This window comes from Falco peregrinus, chromosome 10, assembly GCF_023634155.1.
Source record: "Falco peregrinus isolate bFalPer1 chromosome 10, bFalPer1.pri, whole genome shotgun sequence".
Classification (NCBI taxonomy): domain Eukaryota; kingdom Metazoa; phylum Chordata; class Aves; order Falconiformes; family Falconidae; genus Falco; species Falco peregrinus.
Genome location: NC_073730.1, coordinates 32,243,455 through 32,255,258, shown reverse-complemented (window position 1 = coordinate 32,255,258; position 11,804 = coordinate 32,243,455). Strand labels below are relative to the sequence as shown.

The 11,804-nt window shown below is 39.9% G+C and overlaps 2 protein-coding genes across 9 annotated transcripts in view; one reads left to right on the top strand and one right to left on the bottom strand.

Moving 5' to 3' along the window:
* The window catches only part of DOCK7 (dedicator of cytokinesis 7), a 106,999-nt gene that overhangs the window by 41,797 nt on the left and 53,398 nt on the right, over positions 1–11,804 (top strand). The gene's annotated exons all lie outside the window — the stretch shown is intronic.
* On the bottom strand, positions 1,508–10,458 carry ANGPTL3 (angiopoietin like 3). Its single transcript, XM_005241535.4, has 7 exons — positions 9,886–10,458; positions 8,754–8,864; positions 7,786–7,903; positions 6,923–7,036; positions 5,310–5,405; positions 3,167–3,439; positions 1,508–1,851 (listed from the first exon to the last, which is right to left on the bottom strand). The coding sequence occupies exons 1-7, from the start codon at positions 10,381–10,383 to the stop codon at positions 1,670–1,672; spliced, it is 1,392 nt and encodes a 463-aa protein (XP_005241592.3). The 5' UTR covers positions 10,384–10,458; the 3' UTR covers positions 1,508–1,669.

Sequence of the window (11,804 nt, the reverse complement as noted above, 5' to 3'; positions counted from 1 at the left end):
GTTGAAAAAAAAAATCTTCTGAAGATCTGGAAGAAAGAAAGTGTCTCGGAAAACAATAACCTTTCTATAGCAAAGCCCAAGCAGGGAGCAGATCTCTTTTCATTGTGTACCACTATTCATTTAAAGCTTTTTTTTCACAGTATCTTTGAAGACATTGCACATCTAAGTGGAATTGTCTGCTTCAGCTGAGTAATTTCACCAAATTACTCACCATATCCGTTACTTCTTGTTGTAAAAGTTAGATAAATACAAACCAGTTTTTTCTAAACCAAAGCTTAAAAGAAAGAGTTTCATCAAGTTTCCTCTCTCATATCTTTTAAAGTTTTATTTATTTATTTATTTATTTATTTATTTATAGAGGTTGGACAGGTGATTAAACGTTATAACACACCAGTACAAATAAGCAGCACTGTGTGATCGCTTCATAATAAATCCATGAGAATTAAAAGTACTTTTACAGTTTTTTATGTAATTAGTACATTCTGTTCATTCATTGTTTCATTCTGACACATTACAATTTAAAACTTTTTCTCTATGGTTGCAAATGTTGAATAAAAAATCCTTACTGTACAAGGGTTAGGTAAGATATACAAGTCAATATGACTCAGTGTAACTGCAGAACTGGGGTCTTTGTCAGTCGACACTTCCACAGCTGGGCATCTGCAAGTGTGTCAGTGGTCCTTCTGCCTCGCAGCATTCTGCAGCTGAAGTTAAACAAATGTGAATATGTTCTCAGGAGCTGGACCAACGCTGTCACATAGGTCGTGCCTACAGGGTTTGTTGCTTGGTGCCATTGACTCCATGGCAGCCACAGGCAGCTGTTCTCTATCTGCAAGGTGTTTTGTTGTGTGCTCGCTTGGTCTTTTATTTATTTCCTTAGGTAGGTGTACTAAAAGGTCACAAAGGGGTGTCTCTGATTTAATTTGTAACTAGAAGAAAAGATCTCTTACTCATTTCAGTAAGGTTTGAAGCTTAGCTCTTAACTTCCAGTAAGAAAGTGTCATTCTTAAGTTATGTTTTGAAGTGTGGTATCTAAAAGATTAGGCCTGTGCTCTGGCTTAGGTAGCTGTGTGAGTACAGTGCTGCAGTGAAAGCTGGCCTGAGCTATGCAGCTGAAAATCTGTCTGGAAATATGCAGAACCTTAAAATGGGGAAGTACCCGTCTTTTGCTCATAGAAACATTCCACAACAATAACATAAACTGAACATCAAATTAGTTACTTTACAAAATGAAATTTCTTTTTTTCCCTATAGTTTAATACCTAAATGTCTTCTGTAGCATTTTCCCAGCCCTTTGTTTACTTGAACATTTTTTGTGTTTCCTACTATACAACCCATAAAAAAATGCAACAGCTTGAAAACCCATTCCCTCAAGCAGTATTATCTAATACATGAATACGTGGTTGTTTCCTAGGCATTAGAGTTTCATCCTAGGGAGGTAGAAGCTCCATGAAAGTTACAGCACATTGACATTGAGGCTAGAGGGAATGAGAGTACTCACCAAACATACTGTAAGACCATCACAAAAGTCTCAGGTTTATGTATTGCAGAATACACCATATAGTGTATGCATTTAGACATGCATCTGTTATTAAACTTAACATGAACTTCTTTGATGTAGTAATGGTTGTTGTATATGTTCTGTATTAAAATGCATCAGGTTGAGCATTCAGTCAAAACTTTTTAAATCTGTTGGGTGTATCATTATTTTGGTTGACTTGAGCAGGTAGTATCTTCCTTTCTTAGGCTTCCAGTATAAGCCTTTTCTTCTGTCTAGTCTTCCCCTTGACCTTGGTGCGACGTATTTCCCGTTGAGATTGGTTTCCTCACATTCACTGTGCCACCAGCCTCCTAAGGAAAAATATTGTAATGTCAGTTACTGTCAATTGTACTCGTAACATATTGTGCTCGGTTTCCTCGTAGACAGCTCCTGGTTGCAACATAAATCTTCTTTAGACCATTTTTGGGAAAAGTGACAATTACCCAATATGCCCAGATGAAATGGTGCTTGTACGTATACCCACTCACACTTGCAAGCTGAGGGCCAATACAGAGATGCTGTGCTCCCTGTTATTGTCTGCTTCACATAAAAGTAGTGGTGCATAGAAAACTGCACACACAAATACTGCCACTGAATTGGGACACTTAAGAAGTTAGCACCACGCTTTCATGTTTCCCGTGACCCTCTGGAACTGACTTTCTGACTTGCTGATATTTTTCGTGGGTACAAATAGTTAAATCTCTGCATCTACAGGAGGCAGAAGTGTAAACAAATTCTCTTTTTTATTGGCTGGTGTCCTTTAACCACAAGCCTTGTAAGTTGTATGCCCAGTTCTGCTTGCAAAGGACTGGCAGTGGCTCTGTGCTAAAAAATGAAAGTTTAGCACTTTGGAAGTAATTGGCCATCTGCTTTGTGGTCACTAGAGCTGAGTAACACTCAGCGTTGTTTCAGATGTTAACAATTTGCAAGCCTACAGTGATGTACAGAATGTTTGTTGCATGAAGCAGGTGCCTGGAGGGCAATTCTGTATCCTCTGGTTTAATAATTTAATGCTTTTTCAATTGTTTGTTTTTTTGCTATAAACTGGCAAAACATAAAAGCTTCAGAAAATCAAAGAATTGGGAATCCTTTAACCAAATTATCTTTAGGGAGAAATGTCTTCAGCCTTGCATCTCTCTTGCTCTTTTGAGAGTGATTATATCATGTATATTTGATAAACACTTAAAATCTGCCTTTGCGTGGAAACTCACCATCATTCTTAACTTTTGTTTTGTAGTCAAAATGGAGTTAAGAGTCAGTTTGTCTAATGTTTTTTTTGCAAAGAATGATTAAACAATCTGACCTAGGGCTGCCACAACAGACCAAGCATCAGAGGAATAACTGCCCCTCAACCTCTGCTGCTAGTTCTGTTTCTGATGTTGGCTGTATGCACACCCTCACTCTGTTTTCGTTTTACCTAGCTATAAAATAGAATCGTGATGCCTCGTTGTAGGACCCTGCCAATGAAAAACGTATTCTGCCCTTTCTTGCAAGCAGAAAGATGTTGCTACCCTCTCTTTTCCGTATCTAAAGCCAGGTTAATATCAGTAACTACCCACTAAAGCATACTACCGTCTTTTATGTAACAAAGAAACTCCTGTGTTAATATACCCAGCATACTGATACCTAGGTAGCTTTCTGGACAGTTGAAGTCATTCGTAGTGTCCACGTCACGGTCTGCAGTTGAGAACCGCAGTTCTGTTTGCTCTGGCAGGGCGTTGGGGATGCTGCCGGAGATCCGTGAAAGCTGGAGAGTGTAGTCTGTTTCAGGGCCCCCCAGGCTGAACGCATACTCGATGTAACGCTTATTTTCTTTCCAGTCCTGCAGCTCAATCCGTAAGATGTAGTCTCCTTGTTTAGTAATGGAATAGGTCTTGTTCAGGCCTAGCCAGAATTCCTCTGCAAAGTTGTAGTGAATAGGTGCTGTTAAATATGGAGCTAGGCATGAACACACCATGTTTTTCAGATCTCTAACCCATACCTCAGGTAGCTCGTTCACATTAAGAATATCAGCATCTGAAAATACATGTTCAACTAAGCTGCATGGTGTCAGAATCAAGAGATGTCAGCGGTGAGGATTAGGGGACAGAAGTCACCCGGCAGAGAGTTAATGGGGCAGGGGTTATATGATGAACTTGTCCTAAAACCCTGTATCGCTCAAGCTGCTGTTTAATTTGTTTTTACGGATAACCTGCGGGTAGTATGTGTGAAAATACAGTATTTAAAAAGGTTTATTCATTGCTTTAATCAAATCAATAATTTGAGTCTTGGGGACTGTTGATCTTTTCAGAGGTCTCCTGCTACATTCTTTTTGTTTACCTCTTCTTAATTGCACACTGGTGATCAATAAAAGCAAGAGATATAAATGAACTGAAGCTTCTCTCTTAACTTTCCCACCTCTTGTGAAACTGAGAGGGAGCTCAAGATGTGCGTAATTGGAACTGTGTGACAAATGAAGCAAATGACATACATAAAACTTAATTGCAATTGTTGTATTTTTTAAGGAAAGAGCTGCAGAACTGAACTGTGATTTCGATACCCATGTGTACAAAGTGAATTTAACTTGAGCATTTTTCTTTTCCTAGAATTCTTGATAATTAGTTTAATTAGATTCATAAATTATGTTCATTAAGTAGCTTATTATCAGTGCCACTGGTATCAGTGCATAATAGGTAATTGACACAGGTAGAAATAGCGTAGCTGAATGTGAGTGCCATACATGCAGGTGGCATTTAAAGCAATAGAAGACAAGATGGTTGAGTAAAATACTCCCACAATTTACAGGTAACGAGCAGTAGCCTGTTATATATTATGACCTTAGAATATGTGGCACAGGACTAAGTAGGACATAGCTGAGTGTGATGCAGTCCTCTGCAAAATCTTTCTGACACTGAGAAGATGTGGCTTTGTGTTAGTGTAGTATATGGGAATTGGAGACCAATCAAGGAGCAACTATAGCATTCGGTATGATCATACAGACTTCACAGGTAGAAGTCTACCTCAGTTGTGAGCTACTGTACCAAAGTGTGGGCAAGGTTGTGATATAGCAGCTCTTTACCGTAAAAAGAGGTGGAAGTAAGTCAATACTGCAGCCCACATTGGTGAGGTTTTGATCTCTGCTGTGTCTGGAAAGTCAAAATATTTTCTAAACAAAAGTAGACTCATCTCATTGTATGAGAAAAATAGGGAAATATGCTGGATGGGGAGGTTGTTGGGCAGCATTTGGTGCTACAAATTCTTTGAAGTTGATGATTAACAGGGGAATGTGGGTGTTTCCTCACCCTTTCTTGCTATGGAGAAGATTGGCCACTGTATGGAGAAGCCGGAGGTGCTTGTGCAAGGGAGCACACACAGCCTCGGGCTGTCTTGAGGTTGGAAAAATTATTGTGGTGGTTTAAAGGGAAACAGGATTGCAGGAAATTTGAGAGAAATTGGTGACAACAACTTGGTGAGGTTTTGCATTTGTGTGTATTCTAATGGCCTTGGGAGGTGCTTCTGTAAATAGTAAAATCTCAGTAATTAAAATAGCATTTAAAGCATTCTGGCCTTGATTCAGCAAACATTTCTAAACACACATTTGAAGGTGTGTCTGAGAATTTTACTGAGTTGTGTTTTCTGTTAAGCACTTTTCGGTGTTCTATGAATTAGGCAAGCTGTTCAGATTCGTTTGCAGGTTTTGCCTGCTCTCATGTGAATACCTTTCAGTAAGTAGATGCAGCTTCTCTGATTAACCGATACAAAGAAAAGACACAAAAAAAGGCATTTTTACCATTGAGGTCACCAAAACCATTTGTATAGGCATCCCAGGTTTGGTTGAAATCCAGTGATCCGTCCACTCTGCTCTGGATTACGGTCCAGGAACTGCCTGCAAATGCAAAGGGGGGAAGTAAGTCACAAGCTTGGCTTAAGTATTTAAAGCACTAGAGAGAAGATGGAAAGTAACTGAGACCATCAGCTGCCGACATACAGGCTGCACTGCTGTGGCTGCCCTTATGTGAGTGAGCTCTTTACTGTAGTGAAGAAGAAAATGGGTTTGCATTGAAGGTGGCTCCATATGAATCCCACTTACTCTTCCTTTTGCAGCAGACCTGAGTGCACGTGTACTGAGCACAGAGAGCAGATGCTTGACTCATCTTGGCCTTGGCCTCATTAACTGGCCATGAGTGTGTCTTGGATGCTCCAATTTTGAAGCAGAATGAATTAGCTTAAATCTTAATGAAAGAAATTCAAGTGAGCACAGCTGAACAGAACACAGCCTGAGTGTCCTCTGCCACACTTGTGGTGACTCAGCTCCCTGGACTTATTTAGTTAAGCTGCCTTAACTGGGTTGCATTTGTTTATGAGGGCTGAGAAACACAAACATAGAGAAAATGGTAAAAAAGAGAGATAAAATGTTCCAGACGTTTGATCAGATTGTCAGACTCCTGCTACTGATAGCGCTTGACTGCTGGGAACGCGGCTCCACAGAAGGTATGAAGTGCTGGAGGCCATGCCCATGCCAGGGTTGCAGCGGACTCTTTTCTCCTAACCAGGTCATGACACCCTCGTTTTACCAGTTTCAACAAATGTAAGCAAAGGAGCTTTTTGTACAGGGCAACCCCATGCCATTCAGTTTACACATCCAAACAAATCACATGGCCCTGTCACGTTTGCATAACTGTGTTCCCAGGCTCTCTGGGTAGCTGTGGCAAAGGGACTGTGCGAGGAAGCTGAGCAGGACACGCACAGAGCAGCGCTGCAGGATGCTGCATTGTAGGGTGAAAAAACCAGGGAACAGGGAACTGGCCAGTGATGCATGATCTCTGGGTAGTGGCAAAAGGAATGGACAAATGGGTTCCTTACAAAGACAGTTTGGATAGGTGCTGCGTTCTAGTCCATGACAGTTCTGGACCTATAGGATACATAGCTACTGACTTACCCAGACATGATACAGGAATCCTGTCTGCAGGACTCACCTGTCTGGGTTAGGTTGTTGGTTGAGACGTAGATGTATCATTGTTAATGGAACAAAATTTTACTAAGGTATTTACTGTTTACTGTTTGCTTTTATTGTAAAAGCTATTAATGATTGCAATGTAATAGCATTTATAATCACCATTTTCATTAGCTAAAGGGGCTTGGTTTTATGATTATACTTAATTTATGTCACGTAATTGAAAGTCCTTTCCTTGGTATAAACAAGAGGTGAGTAAAGAATATAAGCAGTGTTAAGGACACTTCAGGATATGGGAAACCTGAGTTCAAAGCACAGACGTGCCAGTAAGAGAAGTCAACACATAAATCGTGATAAGATTTTGTCTGCTTTGGGATGAGAGACAGTTTTTTGGCTTATAAGAAACTACTTATGTGAAAATTGGACTATCACTAGGACAGTTGTCTTACCAAATTTCATTTCACAGTAGACATTGAAAGCTTCTGAGCCATTGGGCTTAATAGTGTAAACACCACTGGAGTGCATGCCGCTGTTATAAAGGGCAGTGCAGTCGGGAGCGGCACCTAGGAAAGCAAACAGCAGAGAGTTACAAATCCTGTTTTGAATATGATAAGTTTTAATCCAGCTTTGTAACTTGAATTTCTCTATGGGATAGAGCCAAACCAAAAAATTGAATGTTTTTGGTAATCTTATTTTCGAATAAATGTCATTAAATGGGCAAATTGCTTTGGACTTGGTAGTACAGCTACTAAGTTGTACTGTGTTTTAAGTTAGGCAAGTTTTCAATCTAGATAGTTTTGGAAACCTTGTAAGGCCTACGACTAGACTTTGGCAAATGGACTTTCCTACCCCTTGTAAAGTTCCCAATAAATACCATTGCCATTGCTGCAGACTGAAAACGCCTTTCAACTTTAAAGAAAGCTCTTCCAGTTCTTATAATTAGCCAGTGTGAAGTAAATTAGTGCTCTGTTCATACTCTCCAAGGCAGGCATTGGCAATGCCAGAAGTGTCAGATGGTCAGGGCACATGTTTACAAGAGGTGAATGGAGGATGAAGGTTGGGGACAGAATTACTGCATTATTGGACATTGTTCCTGTATGTCACCCCAGAGACAAGTACACGTGCAGCGGGGCTAAGTAGGTAATGATGTTCTTTCCAAAGCAGGAGACCTACCTCCTTCCCACAGTGCTGTATATAACATAAGAGTCTTTTGCTTTTTATCTTTGGCTATTGAAAAACAACGCAAAACTTTCACAGAGAATACTGTGAGTGCAATGTATTGTGTAGTCACGTCTAAGAGATAAGATCTCACCATCAGATTTGTATGTTGCAGCTGTGGTGTTGCGCACAGGAAAGGGGATGGCCTCTGGTTCGGTTTGCTCCTCTGTGAAGGAGTTCTCTGTGAGTTCCTGGAGCTCTATGTGGTTTAGCTAAAAGAACCGTAATTACAGACTGTTAATTTCCCAAGGCTCTGAAATGATGAGGTTCATGTATCAAGCCGAACAACGTCACACAGAGAATAATTTTTCTTGTGAATGTAATCCTTTAGGATACCCAATTTACAACATAAAAATAACTTTAGAACTGCAGTGATGGATTTCGGTTGCGTGGATGTTGGCTGCGCCACTGCCCAAACATGTAGGATTCATGAGGCGAGTAAATGACCCATCCTTACAAGGTGCATCTTAATGGGCAAACAGATTTAACTTATTTCCTCAGGTGACATAACTTAGAAAAATAATACCAACATCTAAAGAGCACAGAACCCAGAGCTCCTTAGGCTGAAAGGCATTTTCCTTTTATAGCTTCCTCTTAGGAATAAATTAAATATGAGCATGTCAGTTATCCCAGCGTTACGGTAACACACTGAACGGCAGAACACGGCTCCCTGTTGGAGTGAATATTGGAAGAAAAGAAAGAGGGCGAAAGTAATGATACTTAGAAGACCAATGGAAGAACAATAATATGATAGATAATAAGAGCGGAGGGGCAAAGAAAATTAGAAGTCAGAAAATACAGCAGCCTGGTGTCGGTAGATGGTTTTTCGAAGCTGCGTTCTTGGTTGTTTTGTGCCCTGGCCATAGCCCCTCCCTGGCAGCACAGCAGTCTCCCACCCAGAAGGGTACCTGTTTGTGGTCAAAATTGTTAATACCCTCTTCTACACCCCGAAACTGTGACCAAGAGGGATGGCTGGCCCAAATGAATGGTTGAGCCATTGACTCCTTCAGTGTTACGAGAGAGAGCAAATTGTGAACAGAGACATAGAGATGGCTCGTGTACCTTGTCCTCCAGCTCCATTATTTGATTGTGCTGTTTGTCGAGTTGCACGTGCTGGTCCTCTACAATTTTGAGAAGTTGCTTGATGTGGTTGTCCTGCTCTTCCACAAAAGCCTGAGGATAGGAAGGGTGGGAGGAGGGTTGTGGTTAGAAACAGCAGAAGACCTTCATAGTGGCACTGCCTCCATAACTCTTGTCACGGGGGCAGGTTTGAAAGGCACAAACCATTTAACGTTGCCTTTCCTTTTCCAAAGGGTTGTCTGCTTTGCCTCTGAAGGGGTGAATTTCTTTGCCTCTGTAGTGAACACCCATTTTTTTTTTGAGACAAACTACAGGCAGCTTTGTAGACCTTTTTTATTGTTGCTATTTTCCTTCCATTTTCATGTCCAGAACAATCAAGCTCTGTGAAGTTGGCCCTTGATTCAAACTGGATGTATGCCACTGATCAAAAAAGGGAACAATTCCCAGCATTCAGGGTATTGGCTTGGGATTTGGGAGATCTGGTTTCATCTTTCTGCTTTGACACAAGCAGCCAGTATTTTCTCACACAGGTTGCTTAGACTTTTTATGCTTCTGCAAAATACAGTTAATACTTGCTTTTCCATAGGAAAATTTATACCCACCTGAATACTTGTATGTATTGACATTAAGTCAATTAACACTTGCAAGGTTCTTTGGTCCTGGAGGTCATATAGGTACTATGGATGCCTAAGTTTTAACTTTATGTACTTTATACTAGTTTTATACTAATGAATCATTTATTATGAGGTGATGGCACACAAACCTATGGGTTTGATAATCACATCATTTTCCTGCTAACAAAGTTTTTTTATCATTTTTATTACAGAATTTCTTAAAACTGATTTGCAACAAAAAGTACTGAAAAAGATACGGAGCCTTATAATTTCACAATTTTCTCACTGATTCCACTGGGGAATTTTACTGCAAAACAAATTATATATCAGATTAAGACAGGAATCTTTTAAGATTATTGCAGTGATTTATTTCTTAAAATACACAGTAGTAGTACAGTGAAAAGGAAGAGAAAACGTGAGCTTATGTTGCGTAACTACTGATAATAGCATTACAGTTTACTTTGGCTTTGTGTGTCAAGGGCTTTCACAAGTCTACTTACTTTGAGTGAAGAAATTTCTTCTGTCTCTTGCATTGAAGGCTGGATAACAGCCAGTTTAGTGACTTTGTCTTCCAGTCCCCATACTTGCTCTTGGAGCTGGATTTTGTTTTGTATGAGGTCTTCAATCTTCAAATTCATCTCCTGTGAGAGGTTCTTCATCTCTTCATTGTTCATTTGCAGTCTGGCTGTAGTTTGTCTGAGCTGTTCTTCTTCTTCTTTGATTTCACTAGTTTGCAGTGAAAGCTCATAAAAGGACCTATCAAAAATGTAAAGCTTTTGAAAGATGTCATTCATCTGCCCCTTTGTCTTATGGACAAAGTCTTTAAGCCCGTGCCCAAGCTGGAGGAGTCCATTGGCTAAGATTCGTACGTCATCTAACATGGCAAATCTTGATTTCGTCTCAGGAAACACAGCAGAATCAGAGGAGGAATAATCCTTCTCAGCTCTAACAGAAAGAGCAAGTGGGGCAATGAATAGAAAGACTAGAATGATTTTCATGTTTCCTGCTCCTGATACTCTTTAGTTGTTCAGGGTGCAGAGACTTTTCCTACTAACAGTTTTTGCTGTGTGACTGTTGAGTTGAAGAATTTGATCTATTTATACTCCTCTTCATTTTAGAAGAGGCAGACCAACGAGTTGATGATTAAACTGTGTGTATTTGAACGCATGTAACCCCTCTCGAATGTAGGTTGATATCTGGGAAGATAAAACTGAGAGACGGGTATGTTGCTGATTAAACTGGTTCTGAACTTTTCCATCTGCCAGACCTTCTGTTATAAAATGTTATTGATGGCATAGTGTTTTTCACACAACGCTTTTTAATAGATTAATTTTGGGTCATAATCTCGATAAGGGCCTAAATTGCTTCTTGTTTATGTTGTAGATTCCTTTTATTGCCTGAGGAATATAAAAGGGTTTACCATACTTAAGAGCGCTGGACGCTGTATTTCAGGTTGTGCAGCTCCTTGATAAGCTATGGAAGGGCAAAATATTCCCAGGTGATTCACACAACTTGATTCTCATCTTGTACCATTTTCTGATGTAACTTATTGTGCTGCAGTGGATTTACTTGTCATCTAGTTCAGATTAAGTGAGAAAGAGGGAATTGGGTCCAGAGATTGCCTGGATGTGATTCTACTATGTTAAGGTTTGTGCAGTAATTTACACCATATAAAACTTATTTTTTAAGAGCTACTTTCCAGAGGTGAGTGAGATAAATAATACCTCACTTACATTTTTCACCTTACCATTCTTCTGAGTGTTTAAGATTCACATTACATAAAGCAAGTCTACAAGTACTCTGAAATAAATGTTCTGTGCTGCAGTGGATCTCTGCATGGAAGCATGTATGTTTTTTGAGTAGTATTGCAGTATGAATGAAAGGCATTTTTCTTCCTGGAATCACTCACAGTAATCCAAGAAATCAAAATCAATCCATGCATAATATAGTCTGTACTTCAGAGAGTTTTCCAGTTTTCACTATGTTCTTGCATGTTTAGTAACTCTTCCCCTGTTTGATGTTGTTCATGTACATATACCTGTATGATATGAAGCATCAATAGAAAAATTATTTTAAAAATGAAGTTGTTATACGTTGAACTTCCTGTGTGATGAAGGGTTGATAATGTGCAGGTAACTTCCCCACCCATAATGAAATAACGTGAAAGTATTTTAGACCTCCAATGAATTGGTGAAGAATATTTTGTACCAGTATGATTTGGATCAGACTTACTGGAGTATCTGAACAAAGCACAGAAAAATGGCAGGACCATGTAGATCATCAGGCCTGGCACTGAGGAGAACGAGGATGCATTCAAAGAGAATCTGCTGGCAAAGAGGGGAAGCAAATGTGGGACTCGCCCTTAAATGCAAACAATAATCCCTGTTCTGTACCAAGAAGCAGCACTTCATTTTCACAA